Raw genomic sequence first — 17,749 nt, forward strand, 5'->3', positions numbered from 1 at the left:
GAGGCTTCGTTATAACCGGTGTGATCACCCGCTGGGAATAACAAAACCACTTCGTTATAAGAGGTATTAGGTTACATCCGACTTCGTTACAGCCGACGTATTTTTAGCCATGTAAAGACTCTGTCTTTGCCTCTCTCCCTCTCTCTATCCCTCTCTTCCGTTCTATATTTCGTTATTTCTTCTTCTATTTCTTTTTAAAGCTAAGTGAAACTTACTCCGAACTGATTTAACTTCACACAGTGAACAATGTGTTGTTGTATTGATTTATTCATTCGTGTTTTTTGTTGTTGTTGTTGTTGTTGTTGTGTTGTTGTTGTTGTTGTTTTTTGGGAGGAGTAGGGGGGCGAGGGGGTTCCTTTTTCTTATTTTGATTCCCTGATTACCGTGTTGGAATCAGACGAAGGAAGAGATCCACCACAAATAGAAACATTGGTGGCTGCGACACTGCTGCTGATGTTGCTGCTGGTGGTGCTGGTTCCAGACTTCACCATGCAGACAATGGCGACACTGATGTTGACTCGGAGAGCGCAGACGAAGAAAGAACCGATAAAGAGGAGGCAGGCCAGACGCCACCGTTCCGTACATATCCAACAAGGCACTGCAATCAGAATCAGAATCAAATGCTGGAGTGCAGTTTGTACGCGAAACGTAACAAAATGTAATTTTACAACTTGAGTGGGATGAGCACAACCGCTTTTGTACATCGAGTTGCCTCCCATCCGACTGTGGCCGTCCTTTGGCAAGAGTTGCGTACAGGAGAATGTCGACCCGGTCACGTACACTCCCAGTGCTGGCAACCATACACAAAGTGAGCAGTACAGATATGGTTTTCATTAAACCTTGAACTGATTTATTTGAGTTTTCCAATCCGACAATTCGGTAGATCAATTCATTAGCATTTACGTGGCAAAACTAAAGAACAGTATGTTAATGGGTTTGAGAGAAAAAAATAAAACAAGGAAAGAAAAACGCCTCCTTCGTTTCTTTTTTGTTTTTTTGTTTGTTTTTTGTTTGTTTGTTTGTTTGTTTGTTTTTGGGGGGTTTTTTGTTTGTTTGTTTGTTTGTGTGTGTGTGTGTGTGTGTGTGTTTTGTTTGTTTTGTTTGGGTTTTTTTTTTTTAATTTTCAGTGGGGGTAACTACATCTCGCATGCCGGCGTCGCTCTTTTCCGCCAACACCCAAGCGTGCTAGCGAGCACGAACTCACTTCATCAATGAAATGTTCAGCTGTTCTGTCAGACATTGTATGACTACGCTGACGACTAAATTACGATTAAATCAAATTAGATATGAAAGGGAATATCGCTGGTTCAAAATTTTAAAATGTAATGCTAATCATTTATCTAATGAAGGAATACAGAATATCCAAAGAAAAGTCCAGCTGCAGCAACATGTTATACGGTAGGTATACTATTACTAGCAGCACAAACCAAGTTCGCTGTGTGTTGAAAGTAGCCTTCTTCTGCTTCTTCTTCTTCTCTGTCAACTCTGTGTAGAGTCACTGGGGCGCCACACAAAAGAACTGTTCAGATTCCTCCAGGTCTGTCGGCTGTATGTCAAATCCTGCGCCTCTGCAAATGGTTATCCCGTCCATTCTGTAATACTGTCAATCCATCTTGTGTTGTTTTTTTTGTCTCCTCCCTACCCTTACCGCCGTCTCCCTCCATCAACGGTTCCTCAACAGTTCCTTGGAGAATTGTTTTAGCAGGGCCAATTTGGTTTTGTTACGTGGCCGCATCAGAATAGGCTTTCTTTCCTTAACTGATGTCAGCAGATTTTCACAGCGTCCAGTGTACTGCTTGGTGGTTTGGCCCACTTGATGACTGGTGATGTGATCAGTGTATCTGATGATTAGTATCTTGTGATGACACATCATTTCCATGGCTTGAATTCTAAATCCGTCGTAAGGGCCCATGTCTCGTTTGCTGTACTGTCCTGTCCTGTCTGTGCTGTGTTGCGTTGTGCTGTGGAACAGGAAGATGGAATATACCAGTACGCAGGAGTCTGATCTTGTGTTTCATAGAGATGTTGCTGTCCTTCCATATAGGTTTCAGTCTGGACAGTGCTGATGGCTTTGCTACCCTTGAGAGTATTTCTGATTAGAATCTTTCATTGCTGATGATGGATCCCAGGTAGGTGAACAGTTGTTCCCTGCTTCTGTCCCGGACAGTACCATCAGCAGCGATGGTGGTGTTGTGGTGTAATGTAACCTTTCTCACCAACGAGAAAAAGAGTCAAATCCTTCACGCACCTCACTCCTTTCAAACACACCTGCTCAGTTGTATGTAATTGTCTCCTCACTCACATGTCACTTGCCCGTCCACACACACACACACACACACACACACACACACACACACACACACACACACACTGGGGGAAATTTACTGAAAACGTTTACGAAATTTATTCGCACTTATTCACACTATATTTCAAATGTATTCACACTTATTCACACCATATTTCAAAGTTCAAACTGACACTAATAGCGCAGCAAACAACACACCACAGTGCAGTACAGCACAGGACAGGACAGGACAGTACAGCCTTACAGCACACCACAACACAGCACAGCACAACACAGCACAGGGCAGTACACTACAGCCTAACAGCACAGCACAACACAGCACAGGACAGGACACTACAGCCTAACAGCACAGCACAACACAGCACAGCACAGGACACTACAGCCTAACAGCACAGCACAACACAGCACAGCACAGGACACGACAGCCTAACAGCACAGCACAACACAGCACAGGACAGGACAGTACAGCCTAACAGCACAGCACAACACAGCACAGCACAGGACAGGACAGCCTAACAGCACAGCACAACACAGCACAGCACAGGACAGTACAGCCTAACAGCACAGCACAACACAGCACAGGGCAGTACACTACAGCCTAACAGCACAGCACAACACAGCACAGGACAGGACGCTACAGCCTAACAGCACAGCACAACACAGCACAGCACAGGACACTACAGCCTAACAGCACAGCACAACACAGCACAGGACAGGACAGTACAGCCTAACAGCACAGCACAACACAGCACAGCACAGGACAGTACAGCCTAACAGCACAGCACAGCACAGCACAGGACAGTACAGCCTAACAGCACAGCACACCACAACACAGCACAGGATAGGACACTACAGCCTAACAGCACAGCACAACACAGCACAGCACAGGACAGTACAGCCTAACAGCACAGCACACCACAACACAGCACAGGATAGGACACTACAGCCTAACAGCACAGCACAACACAGCACAGCACAGGACAGTACAGCCTAACAGCACAGCACAGCACAGGACAGGACAGCACAGCACAGCGCAACACAGCACAGCACAGGACAGTACAGCCTAACAGCACAGCACAACACAGCACAGCACAGGACAGGACAGGACAGGACAGTACAGCCTAACAGCACAGCACAACACAGTACAGGACAGGACAGTACAGCCTAACAGCACAGCACAACACAGCACAGGGCAGTACACTACAGCCTAACAGCACAGCACAACACAGCACAGGACAGGACAGGACAGCCTAACAGCACAGCACAACACAGGACAGGACAGGACAGCCTAACAGCACAACACAGCACAGGACAGGACAGGACAGGACAGCCTAACAGCACAGCACAACACAGCACAGGACAGGACAGGACAGCCTAACAGCACAGCACAACACAGCACAGCACAGGACAGGACAGCCTAACAGCACAGCACAACACAGCACAGCACAGGACAGGACAGGACAGCCTAACAGCACAGCACAACACAACACAGGACAGGACAGCCTAACAGCACAGCACAACACAGCACAGCACAGCACAGCACAACACAACACAGCACAGCACAGCACAGCACAGCACAGCACAGCACAGCAAAACAGCACAGCACAACACAACACAGCACAGCACAGCACAGCACAGCACAACACAGCACAGGACAGGACAGCACAGCACAACACAACACAACACAGCACAGCACAGCACAACACAACACAGCACAGGACAGCACAGCACAACACAACACAGGACAGGACAGCACAACACAGGACAGCACAACACAGGACAGGACAGCACAACACAGGACAGGACAGCACAGCACAGCACAACACAACACAGCACAGCACAGCACAACACAACACAGCACAGGACACTACAGCACAACACAGTACAGTACAGTACAGTACAGCACAACATAGGACAGACAGTACAGCACAGCACAGCACAACATAGGACAGCACAGCACAGCACAACAGAACACAACGTAGCACAGGTCATACTGGCACTGACTCTTTCAGTTCAAAGTCCCCTAGGGCACCACCTCCACCGGGCTGCTGTTCCCAGGCTGCTGCACAAGTCCCACTTTGGGCCTCCACTGTCCTGCCGCTCTCTCTTGGTCGCTCACCCCCCGGAAGTTCTTGACACAAGACATTCACACTTATAATCTTGACTTTCACACCTTTTTGACTCACCTGTGTAAAACTAAGTTTATAACCCGGTGTAACGTCCGAAACCGTCTACCCCCACCCCTCCCGCAGGTCCCCCGAGGGGCTTGTCAGTGTCGTGTCCCAAATCGTCCCCCGGGAGACTTGTCAGTGTCCCAGATCGTCCCCCGGGAGACTTGTCAGTGTCCCAAATCGTCCCCCGGGAGACTTGTCAGTGTCCCAGATCGTCCCCCGGGAGACTTGTCAGTGTCCCAGATCGTCCCCCGGGAGACTTGTCAGTGTCCCAGGTCGTCCCCGGGAGACTTGTCAGTGTCCCAGGTCGTCCCACGGGAGACTTGTCAGTGTCCCAGATCGTCCCCCGGGGGACTTGTCAGTGTCCCAGATCGTCCCCCGGGAGACTTGTCAGTGTCCCAGATCGTCCCCCGGGAGACTTGTCAGTGTCCCAGATCGTCCCCCGGGAGACTTGTCAGTGTCCCAGATCGTCCCCGAGGGGACTTGTCAGTGTCCCAGATCGTCCCCCGGGAGACTTGTCAGTGTCCCAGATCGTCCCCCGGGAGACTTGTCAGTGTCCCAGGTCGTCCCCGGGAGACTTGTCAGTGTCCCAGGTCGTCCCCCGGGAGACTTGTCAGTGTCCCAGATCGCCCCCCGAGAGACTTGTCAGTGTCCCAGATCGTCCCCCGGGAGACTTGTCAGTGTCCCAGATCGTCCCCCGAGGGGACTTGTCAGTGTCCCAGATCGTCCCCCGGGAGACTTGTCAGTGTCCCAGATCGTCCCCCGGGAGACTTGTCAGTGTCCCAGATCGTCCCCCGGGAGACTTGTCAGTGTCCCAGGTCGTCGTCGTTGTTGTTGTTAAGTTCTTGAATCCATTGTTTGACAAAGGTATCTTTCCTCACAAATGGATTGAATCTATTATCCTTCCAATATTCAAGAAAGGAGAAGTGAATCATCCTGATTATTTGGGGGGAATTGGTTTCTGTGACCAAGCGTTTTTTTCCGAAGCGTTTTTTAGGGGTAGATAAACGAACACCAAACGATTTTGTTTATGGCGAAACCAACAGATAACCGATTGTGATAAATTCTACTATGCGATGTATAAGATACTGGTTGAAGCTTGTAATTATGCAAGAAAGTAGGCTGCTTCGTAAAGCATACTCAACCCTATTCCATCTCGATGCTGCAGGCAAAAATAATTGCGTTACCAATGTAAGATCATGTTTATTTAAATTTGGATATGGTCATGTGTGGCTCAGTCAAAATGTAGGAAATGTAGAATTGTTTATTCATGACTTTCACCAAAGACTAATAGACTGTAATTGGCAGAACTGGCAAAACCACATTCACACAAGTGGAAGGTTTCAAACGTACTCTATGTTCACTGGGACTTTGCATTTCGTCAGACCATATCAATCTCAAAATTAAAATCGTGATGTAATCCAAATTATGTGAAAGGTTCGACTTTGTGTGTCAGATATTCGTGTTCATCACTATAGGTATAAAACCCAAACCGATCAAAACTTGATATGCCCACTTTGTGGAAATTGCGAAGAAGATGAAGTACATTTTGACCTAGTATGTCCCGTGATTCAGAGTTTAAGACAACAGTTTATCCCAGAAAAATATTATAAGCGGCCTACTCTCTTCCGTTTTTGTATGCTAATGTCTTCAACAAATCAAAAAGTAGTCAAAAATCTATGTGTATTTTTGTATCGAGCATTTAAAGTAAGAGAGACATTGTGTTCGTAACAGACTGTATGCCAATATTTTTGTGTTATGGTATAGTTACAAACAACCCCATCGATTAGGGGCCTCAGCCTATAATGTGTAAACCATTCATTCATTCATTCTCTCTCTCTCTCTTTGGGGGGATCGGGGGGGTGGAGGGGCGTGGGGGTGGGTGCGGGGGTCCTATTCGATTTTGTTGCATCGTTTTCACCATTATTGTTCTGATTTGTACCCCCCCCCCCCCCTAACCCTCCGGCACAAGAGATGTGCAGCTAATGACATTAAACATTTCAGTGTTCAGTGTTCGGTGCTCTCTCTCCCTCTCTCTCTCTCTCTTGTATTAGTGTGCGTTCTTTCTTTAATTTGACGTCTTTTCACTTTGAGTGATATTAGACGTGTCATGTGTGTGTGTGTGTGTGTGTGTGCGTGTGTGCGTGCGTGCGTGTGCGTGCGTGCGTGCGTGCGTGTGTGTGTGTGTGTGTGTGTGTGTGTGATTTGGGGGTGGAGATGGTGGTTAAAGGGGAATATACAGAGAAAAGGAGGATAGACCAGAACAATGGAATCAACAACTCGTAAACACCAATAAAGAATGAAAAGTGAAGTTCAATATCGGAAGATCGCATCACAGAAACGCTCCTATTGGACTATGTAACAGGGATTCAGCAATTTCATTCAACAGTGATTGGTTGGACATTATTTCTTTTATGTTTTGTTCTGAAAATGTTGTAACTTTACAAAACTTTGGAAGTAACCTGACTATCCTTTGACACTGAAACAAAATATGATTTCGTGTGAACTGCTTACCACAAACACAATAAACTTTTTTTTGCTGAACTTTGTCTTGAAAGCGTCTAGTCTCATTCTAGACACCAGAGAGGTTACCAGTCTATGATAGAACGATGGGAAATCCATCAATTTGTAGCGTGTAATTTCAGTTATAAACCCTTTTTCCTTTGGGTATGAAATCCTGTCATCAGCACTAGTTTGACATCTGCTCCAAATTGAAGATTCGAGAAGTCTGCAACATTCTGAAACTGACTGTTTAATCAGTAGTTGTGCCTTTGGCTGATAGAATGTGCAATAAATAGTATATTTCAAAAATAAGATCTGGTCGAGTTTTTATATCAAAACGATTCTAATGCATGAAAGACTGACTTTGAGTCAACCAAATAAAACGACCCTGAATATAGTCACTGGGAAAATTATCAGATATTCCAACGCAGACATTATAGCCACTAGTTCTGCTATAAACATAGATAGCTTACTTCCAAGATAAAATGACCTTTCAATTTTAAGTGCAGGAATTACAAAAGCTGCAGCCGTGTTTTTTATTTTCAAGTACCGAACCATCTGTAAACACATGGAGATGGTTTTGACGCTTTTCATGTAGACGAACGTTTGCATTCACTTTCATAATGTTAATATTTTCATCCTTTTTCTGATCACAATAATTTACATCAAAAGCTGGTCTCTGTGTCTCCCATAATGGTATAGGAGTGGAAGTACGTGCGGCTGCCACATTTTTTAATATCTATTCCGGAACTTTCGATTAAGTCAGAAGTATAGGTTGCTATTGTCATTTGAGATGATATATAGTTGGCCCTTTTCGGAAAGTCTGTGTCTGATCTAATTTTCAACTCCTCTCCAATGTAGTTATCACTTGCGCTAGCTTATTACAAACTTTGATGTTATAAGTTCTCGATAATCGTCAAGTGGTGGAATTCCAGCTTCTTTGTATGTTTCCACATTTGATGCGTGACTAGGGACACCCAGTGCAAATTTATATGCTTTACAATCTAAACTTTGCAACTTTTAAAGTAAATACTTCGGGGCATTAAAGTACACTTCTTGCCCATATGTAAGTTTTTACTGATGAGAGCTGTAGACAGGTGAATTAAGTTTTTATATCCATCCCCAAGGCTGTTTACTAATGATCTTTAAGAGATTTAAACTTTTTTTTTAATACTTTTGTTAGTATATAGTCGAAATGAACATTCCACGTCAGTTTTGTTGTGAGGAAAACTCCCCAAAATTTGACACATTGCTTGTACTCTAAAGGTTCTCCAAGTAGTTTGAAAGTTGGTAACTTAGCTGGGTTGCTTCCGGGGTTAAATAACATCATGTTCGTTTTATCAGCAGACAATGATAATCCATTTTCAAACATGTATCAACCAAGGCTGCTAAGATCCGTCTGATATAATCTCCCAATGTAAACCTGTGTTCTTTGTGGTGTTCACTTCTTTAAGGTGATGACATGCAGACATCATCAGCATATTGAAACAAGGTGACATTTTTTGACATTGCTTTAGGAAGAAAACAGTATGAAGATATTAAAAAGGATGGGTGCTATGATTGATCCTTGTGGAATTCCCGTGTCTATAGTTCTAGGCGTCGAGTATGCTGTTCCTGTTCTAGCTTGCACAGTTCTAGCACTTAACATAATTGTACATATTTCCACTCAGGACTGTAGTTTTCAGCTTTAACAGTAACTGTTCATGCCTTCGTCACATGCCTTTTTAACATCAAAGAATGTTGCAAGAACACTTTTTCTACAAGCAAATTGTTGCATCACTTGAGTAGATAATTTGATCAAATGCTCAATTGCAGATCTTTTTCTAAATCCTGCTTGGTTTATTAGCACGATTTCATTTTCTTCACAGTAGTGTAGCAATCTATTTAAAACGATTTTTTCCAATATCTTTCCAGTATTGGGCGTTTGTGCAATTGGTCGACAGCTTCCTTTTTTTTTTTCTTTTTTTTTTTTCTTTTTTTTTTTTTTTATCACTTTTGGGTTTACCTGCTTTTAGAATTGGAACAATCATGGAATCTTATGTGTATAAAAAAAAAAAAAAAAAAAAATGGGGGGTAATTTTTTTAGTGTGCGTGTATCAGTGTGTGTGTGTGTGTGTGTGTACGCGCATTTATATGAGTGTGTGTGTGTGTGTGTACGCGCATTTATATGAGTGTGTGTGTGTGTGTGCGTGCGTGCGTGCGCGCGTGTGTGTATGTGTGCTTAAATATGAATGTGTGGATTAGTGTGTGTGTGTGTGTGTGTTGGCGTGTGCGCGCGCGGCGTGTGTATGTCTGTGCATGCGTGCATGCGTGCGTGCGTGTGTGTGTGTGTGTGTGTGTATGAGAGTGTGTAACAGTAATGGTTTTGTGTGTGTGTGTGTGTGTGTGTGGTGCGAACGCACAGTAATGGGGCTGTATGAATAGGAATGTGCCCTCGTGTGCGCGACAAATGAAAAGAAAAGAGAATTTATTGCACCAAGGTACAGCGACTGACATAGGCACGTGCTCTGTATGAAACCATCACCTGCAAGCGGTGGCGGCGTTCGATGTCGCCATCTTCAAAGGCGTGAGAGCCGAGGGCCAGGGACAGGAACTATCTGTTGGACAGCTGGGATTTGTTCTGTTATCGGCGTTATTAGCTCGGACTTCGCCTCGAGTCGTGCTGTTCACCTTGATTTTCATTCGATGCATGTGTTGACTGTCCACCTACCACTGTCAGTGTCTTCAATGCCGCTGAATCAGTGAAAAAAGGATTTTTGCTTCCTTCAGAAAATAGATGCCATTATTCAAATAATTTTCATTATTTCATTGGTTCGGTCATTCAGTTTATCTCTCATCCACTCCTTTCGATCTCTCTTAATACAATATTGAACAGACCATCTCTCTCTATGTATGTCTCTTTCTCTGTCTTTCTGTCTCTCTCTCATATATACGCAGTCTGTGTGGGTGCTTTTCTGTGTGTGTCAATGTGCCAGTGCGCGTGCGCGCGCGTGTGTGTGTGTGTGTGTGTGCGTGTGTGCGTGTGTGCGTTCGATCGGTCCATGTATTTATTAATCCCGTGCATACACGCACAGACACACACATACGCGCACACATACTCTCTCTCTCCCTCTCCCATGCACGTGCGCGAGCACACACACAAACAGATATGCACACACTCACTAACTCTCTCTCTCTTTTTCTCTCTATATATGTCTGTCTATCTATCTATATATCTATCTCTCTATCTCACACACGCACAAGCGTACCCCCACCTACCCTCAACAACACACGAACTCATACACGCGGCCACACCCGAATACACGCACACACTTACAAACAAACATATACGTTGTGTGCATCCCACAGACACATGATAACTACCTTATACGGTGAACACCACACACACGCGCGCGCGCGCACACACGCACCCCTCCTCTTCCCCCACCACACACATACACACACACACACACACACAGAGAAGGGCTTGATGAGTGGTCGGGATGGGAAGGGGGATGATAGAGGACTGACGTGAGTGTGTTCTTCAAGCCTGTGCAATGGAGTTTTCAGGTGAGGTGCACTGTGCTCTGTACTGACCCCACCCTTTATACCTGGGCTCATCTGTAACGACGGTGGCAGACTGTCCTAATCCTCGAAGGATCACCCTACAGAGCTGTTAGCACTACCTACCCAGCTGTTTAACCCATAGCTGGGGGTATGATATAAGAGTAGTGCTTCTCAGTATTTCTGGGGCAGTTCAACAGTACTATATGCAGTCCTGGAGACCCGCAACCCACAAACGATACAGCACTGTACTCAGCGAGTGAGAGACATTTTGTCGTGTAAGGTGTGGGGATCCCCTTTCAACAACTCTGACGAATGCAATAAACTTCCTTGTCGATCAGGCATCCACAGGCTCCAGTTAAAGTATTATGCCCACAGCTTTTTCTGCTGTGTCTTCTGTGCTACCACAGTATGAGGGAATTTCGGGGGGCGATTACCCTGATAGGGATTATTGATGCTAAACCACCATGACCATGATATGACCGTGTTTGGGACGTGAATGTTGTTTTGCAGTCCTGTGACAGTATGGACCACACTAATTCTGTGCCTCTTAAATTATTGTCGCTTCACCTGATCATGCTTCTTGCTTTACTTACAGGCCAAAGATGCCAAACCTTACAGGCCCTCTGTACCTAGAATATGACTGTACATCAGGACATATATATTCAGAAACACCAAACTTCTAAGTTATAAAACACATAGGACAAAAGAATACTCAGGTCCGTCTTGTGTTTTCAGCCTTTCACCAGTCTCGGACCATATGTATAGCCCAAAACCCGCATGCATATAAATTATTGACAAGACACAATTCAGAATTGCGGGGTGACAATAGTTAGTTACCAAAAACCACTCAAACCTGTGTCAGCTAACACGATTGCGAGGTGGTTACGTATTAATGATTAGAAACTCTAGGGAGAGCTGGATAGTACAAGGTCTTCAGAGAAGAAGTTCCCCTCAGTCAAGTGTTTTGGCCCTGAACTCCCTACACTCTAAGGGGGCCGGGCCGCACCCAGGTCATGACTCCCGGATGCCCTTGTATTGCCGCCTTTGCTTCTTCTTTTTTTTTTTTTTCTTTTTTTTTCTGGTCCTCAGCAGGTTCGAGCCTGGGCCTCCAGGGTGGTCGCCACTTTAGGACTGAGTCACTTTTTCTGGTAGACGTTTTAACCACTGAGCCATCATACGCCTAGTTTGAGAAGGGAAGATTTAATCCTTATGAAGTTTACTTTCATTCCTCCTCGACCAGATCCAGCTGGAACTCTTTTCTGCTGCTTCTGCCATTGCCTTGAGAGCCCATGTCCTCTCTCTGCCAGAAATCGACAGCTGTTTCATGAGCCTTTAGGCAGATGCGCCCACAAACCCTCTTGCACCAATCTCTATGGTGAGGGCTTTGGCTTGGAAGCCAGATTCTCTCAGGCTGCTGGCTAGACTAGCATACTTCTCGGTCTTGTTGATGTGGGCTTCCTCCATTCTGCTTTCGTATGGCACAGTGAATTCAATCAGAATCGCTTGTTTCGTTGCCTTGGAGTGGAGTACTATGTCAGGTCTCATGCCGCTCTTGCAGATGATTTCCGGGTGTTTTTTCCCCTCTGGTAGGTCAACTGTGCGTTTCCAATCTTCGGCACCATCAAGAAGCCCACGTTTCCATGCTTTGGAAACTTTGGATACTGTTCCTGGCTAGACTTTATTACCTTCTGCCGAGCGGAACTCTACTGGAACTTCTGGTGGGGTTGGTGCTCCTTGGACGGTGCTCACCACGTGTGCAATTTCTTTTAGCACTTGGTTGTGCCTCCATGTGTACCGTCCTTGGCTCAACACCGCTTTGTATGAGCTGAGGACATGTTCCACTGTTCCTTTGCCATGGCAGAGTGGGCACACAGGGTCATCTGCTTTCCCCAGTCATCTGCTTTCCCCCATTTCACCAAGTTTGTATTCGAGGGAAAGAGGTCGTACACAGATCTTAGGATGAAGCTAATCCTCAGAGGGGCCACGTTCTACATGTCGCTCCGGCTGAGGCTCCTTTGAAGTGCATTTTCCTATGTTGGCCACTGCCCCTGCTGGCATTGCTGTACTGCCTTCTGGACTCTTTATCATCCTCTTCCTTCTTGATCTCCTGTATGATCAGGTCTCTTTTTGCTTACCCTCTTGCCTTGGACCACCATTCCATCTTTGTCGATCCCAGGCCTTGTCTGTTGGTTTGGGTGTGTCCTATTGTTTCCTTTGTCTTAAGGCTTTCTTTCGCTGCACTGACTGCCTCCCTGACTTTCCATTTTCTTTCAGTCTTCAGCTTGGGTTGGTTGGATTTCACAATACTGTCACCTGAGTCTTCGAGCATGCTGAGAAGTCTTGCGTTCCCTATCTTGTATTCTTCGACAAGGACTTCAGAGGGAGCCTCAGCTTTGCTTGGCGACAGTAGAGTGCCACGTCAGTGAGACCAGGTGGGACACCAAGTCATTTGCGTGTGTACTTCTTGATCTTTGTCTCAATTGACTCGACTGTGCTGCAGCTGATATCATATATCAGGAGAGACCAAAGCAGCTTTGGTATCAGCATGGACTGTAGGCACAACACTTTGTATTTGCCAGGAAGGCCACACTGGTCTATGATATGCAGGCCTTCTGCTGTCTGCTTGGTTTCCTTTCCCCTTTTTGTCTTTCAGGGGCTCATCATACCATCTTCCAAGGCTCTTGACTGGTTCATCTGACACCATTGGAATGGCTTGGTTGGATACAGTGAATGTGACCGTTTTAGCTACCTTTCCTTTACGCAGTGAGAGGCTCCGTGATTTCTTTGGTTTGAAGTTCATCCTGGCTGAGGCAACTAGCTCATTCAGCTGCTTCAATATTTGACAGGTGTCGTCCTCTTTTGTTGAAAGGACTGTTGTGTCATCCATGAAGGCTTTCAAAGGAGGTATTTGGTATCTGTAACCGAGGTCGGCTCGATCCGTTCCCTTCACTGAGATCACTTCCACTGCCAGCACGAACAGGATTGGAGAAATTGCAAAGCCCATGGCTATGCCCACTTCCAGATTGATCCAATCTGTAATGCATTCCTTGGTGGTGAACCGCACTGAGAAGCCATGGAAGTACTTCTTCAGCATTTCCCTGATGTTGGTACATGGTGCATCTCAAGAGCCAGTTGGATCATCTCATGAGGAAATGACCTGTACGCATTTGCCAGACTCAGTCATACCACGTCAAGGTTCTTTTTCTCTGCCTTTGCTCTTTGGATTGCATCCCAAATCATTGTGGCATGTTCTACACAGTCAGGAACTCCTGGGATGTCACCTTTCTGGACTGACACATCCTGGTACCCATTTTCTGTAAGGTATTTTGTCAGTCTTGCAGCCATGACAGAGAAGATTTTTCCTTTGACATTCAGGACCGATACTGGTCTGAACTGGTTGATGGTACTTGAATTCTGCTCTTTCGGGATGTACACGCCATCAGCTATCACCCACTGGTTGCTGATCTTCAGGTTCCTGTACGCTGATCTTATCACTCTGTGGAGCCACTCACGGACTTTGGGACAATTCTTGTACAGCAGGTACGGTATTCCGTTTGGCCCTGGTGATGATTTGGCCCTGGCTTTCTTGACCACTCTCTGTACTTCCTCAAGGGTTGGTCAGTGGTTTACCGCTGAACTTCTTCTGGTTTCCTGGAATGAATCAAACCCTTGAGATCTAGTGGTTTCTTGCTTTGCGAATCAGAATACGTTTTCCTGAGGTGCTGTTTCTTTGTCTACTGTGGGTGTCCCTGATTTGGACTGCACGAACAGTTTCCTGGCGAACTGAAAGGGGTCTCGAAAGAAGCAGTCTTGTGTCTTCTTCTTTTTGCTCCTTTTCCTCCTTGCTGATTCTGCTTTACTGAGGACACTGGCTTTGCTTTCAGGTCTTTCAAGAGTTTCTTCAGGCCCTGCTTCTCAAATTCTGAAGCTGTCTTCATCGTTTTCTTGAGCTTTCTTTTTGCATTTTGGATGTTGTCCATTTCTCGTTGTCGCTGGACTTTTGAGGAGGTGTTCTTGTCTTTGGTTCTTTTCACTGCATAGGTTTCCCGACAGGTTGCGTACACGATATCTCCGTGGGTGGCTAACTTGTGTCCAAAAGTGCTATTTCCTGTCAGCACATCAAGTTTTCGAACTATTTTCTGGTCCAACTCTTTCCATTCCGTTTTTGCACTTGCAGGTGGCAAGTTTAGTTTCTGGCGTTTGGCTTCAAGATCTTGTACAAATGATTCGTCTGAATTTCCAGTGTGGATGTCCTTGGCACTGTGGTGTGAATTCTGGCCTTGGTTTTCCAACGTCTTATCTGCTGGTGCAGTGCACCGCTGAGCATTTGTCAGATTCTGCATACAACACTTTTTGGTCCTGTGGATCTTCATACCACGCTCAGTGGAGAATTTCCGCTCACAGACACATGGGAATTCCATCAGTTCTGAAATCGTAGTCCGTTTACCATTTCCAGTCGAGATTCTGTTGACGCCGATGGATTCATCATTCTCTCCATTTTCGATAAATCCTGGGAGCATTTCTTCTTTGAACAATTTATACTTGACATCCCATGCTGAAGAACAATACCAACCAATAGTTTACTCGCTTTTGTACTGGAAGGTCTTACATATGTCGCACAGAAGAAAACCTGAAGTTAACGAAGCGAGCTATCAGAAAACATTGTTCGTCAACCACCAACAAGCAGGTCTGTCAGTCATACTGACAATCAGTTTTTCACTCGGTTCTTGTTGAACACTGACACACACACACACACACACACACACACACACTGACACAGCCAAACCTACCAGTTTAGAACCCATCCACTCTAAACTTTAACGATCGATTAGATCCCAAACCCACAGGGTGAGAAGTTGTGACGTAACTTTTAAGACCCAGCGTGGCATCGCTGAAGGGCTGTGCACTCGCAGATAAGATAACACACACACACAAACACACACACACACATATTCGCACGCACACTCACACACATACACATATTCACACGCACAAACACGCAAACATGCACGCACACTCACACACATACACAAACACTCGCCAAATACATCCGCACATACCCCCACCTCTCCCACCACACACCCGGCCCTTTCACATGATGAACATGAATGTACTCTCAAACACACACGAAATACACGCGTGCACATGCATTGACACAAACAAGCACACAACAATCTCATACGTGCGTGCGCACACGAACACACGCACACGAACACAACAACAACAGTACAGAGGGGCGACAATACGTGCAGTGAGGGCTGTACATGTTGTCGCCGGCGACAATCCATGCAGGGGCAACAATTCATGCCGCAACAGGTGTGAGGGGCGACAATACATGCAGGGGCAACAATCTATGCCGCAACAGGTGTGAGGGGCGACAATCCATGCAGGGGCAATAATCCACGCCGCAACAGGTGTGAGGGGCGACAATACATGCCGCAATTGTGGTGCGGGACATTGGGAGGGAAGGGGGTGGCTGGGAGTGGGGGAGGGAGGAGAACACGACACGATTCACACTAATATGACAGCTTGTTGGCACACACATGGGATGATGGTATCTTGCTGTTGAAAAGGTGTGAGGCCCATAATGAACGGGCGGCTAAACAGTAGCAGAGGCATCAGACTTGTTGACTGATGATGGGGTGACATACTGGCTGAGGACACCCGAACATCTATCTAGATATCTGTCAGTTGTCTCATGGAAATGGCTCGTTTCCGAACGAGGACCTTGGGTCTATCTACCTGTCAGCGTTTGTGCGATACCCGAACGTGATCGAGGTATGTTGCCCAACATGTAAAAATGCTGAGAGTATAGAAAATAAATTTCACTTTTTATTTCGCTGTACATACATACGGTACAAATGTTACGTCTTTAAATCATCACTAGGAGAAACACGTGGCCTGGGTGGTCCACTGCAAACAGAGAGAAATGATTATATAAGATCAACTGCCATGTTGTTTTGCGGAAGAGAACAACATAGCAGAGAAAAAAATACAGCAGCAGAACTAAATAGGGAGTGACAGTCATTTGTTTTGATTCTTTTTTTTTCGCTGGTAAAGACTGTTGGTCGCCGCTGAACATCACATATACAAGAATGATTTCTGTGTTTAGTATGTCTTACAATGTTTTTCAAGTTATTCATTTGTTTGCTTATATGTTTATTTGTATATTTGTATCATCGATAATTTCTATTTGATTTAATTCAATACGTAAAAGAATACAAGCCATGTATTCCTATATAAAATAGCATGTTCATTGCTTGTATTATTAAAGTTTTTTTCCATTGTTCTCTGTGTGTGAGAGAGAGAGAGAGAGAGTGCATGGTTCGTGCAGGTCGCAGTACACAGCGTCTGCTTGTTTTAATTTATCCCGAAGGACAGAGGCAGAGCTGAAGTTGGAAGCTTTGCAGACAGCTTCAACAAGCAACATCCCATCGACATCTTCAGGTCGGCCTGTGGCGCCTTTGTGCCAGTGTTCATCTTCCATGGCGAAGCGAGCTGCATGGTGAAAGCGGCCATGCGTGTCCCCATGCACAGACCGAGAACCAGGTCAACCGGTGTTAGCCGAGGCTTGACCAACACCAACTTAGTTTGGGGCAGTCTTCTTCTTCGCTGTGTGGACACGTTGAGCAGAACCCGGCCCCGGTACCCAAGACGGACACCCTTCGGCATCGGCAGACCAGACCTGATAACACAGGTCGCGGGTCTGGAGCGGACAGGACGGGAAGCAGTCCGGACAGGGGATAGACGACACCACCCTCTCCTCAAGAGCCTTCACGTGCAGATATTATGCGTATGTTGCAGATCAGTCATAAACTGTAGATTTGACGGTATGGACAGTATATTTGATGGCATGGAGTCTGGTGTGAAAGAACTCAAAGACCAGTACGCCACCCTGTACAGTGACTTGAACAATCTGAGGGAGGGGGTGGACACGTTAAGAAAAGAAAACCTGGACATGGCAAAAACAGATCTTTTGACCAGAGTAGATCAACTTCAAAGAAAGACTGATGACCTAGAAGGAAGGTCAAAACGAAATGATCTTATCTTCTACGGTATTTCAAGAGGTCAAAATGAATCTAACTGGCGACCAAGTTGAAGGGAAGTAACGGGATGTGCTTACTGATAAATTGGACACTACGGCTGAAGATTGAGCGTGTACACACACTGAACACAAAGCCTGACTCCCCAATCATAGCATGCTGCTCTTTTTACAAAGATAAAC

At 45.7% G+C, this 17,749-nt stretch overlaps 1 protein-coding gene across 1 annotated transcript in view; it reads right to left on the minus strand.

Moving 5' to 3' along the window:
- The window catches only part of LOC143301432 (sialin-like), a 41,539-nt gene that overhangs the window by 17,416 nt on the left and 6,374 nt on the right, over positions 1–17,749 (minus strand). The window contains exons 2-4 of the mRNA XM_076615721.1: positions 9,503–9,711; positions 4,310–4,436; positions 384–598 (exon numbers count right to left, since the gene is read on the minus strand). Coding sequence (XP_076471836.1) covers positions 384–598; position 4,310 — 216 coding nt within the window. The 5' untranslated portion in view covers positions 4,311–4,436; positions 9,503–9,711. The remainder of the gene's footprint in view (positions 1–383; positions 599–4,309; positions 4,437–9,502; positions 9,712–17,749) is intronic.

The sequence above is a fragment of the Babylonia areolata genome, chromosome 27 (genome assembly GCF_041734735.1).
Source record: "Babylonia areolata isolate BAREFJ2019XMU chromosome 27, ASM4173473v1, whole genome shotgun sequence".
In the NCBI taxonomy this organism is placed as follows: Eukaryota; Metazoa; Mollusca; class Gastropoda; order Neogastropoda; family Buccinidae; genus Babylonia; species Babylonia areolata.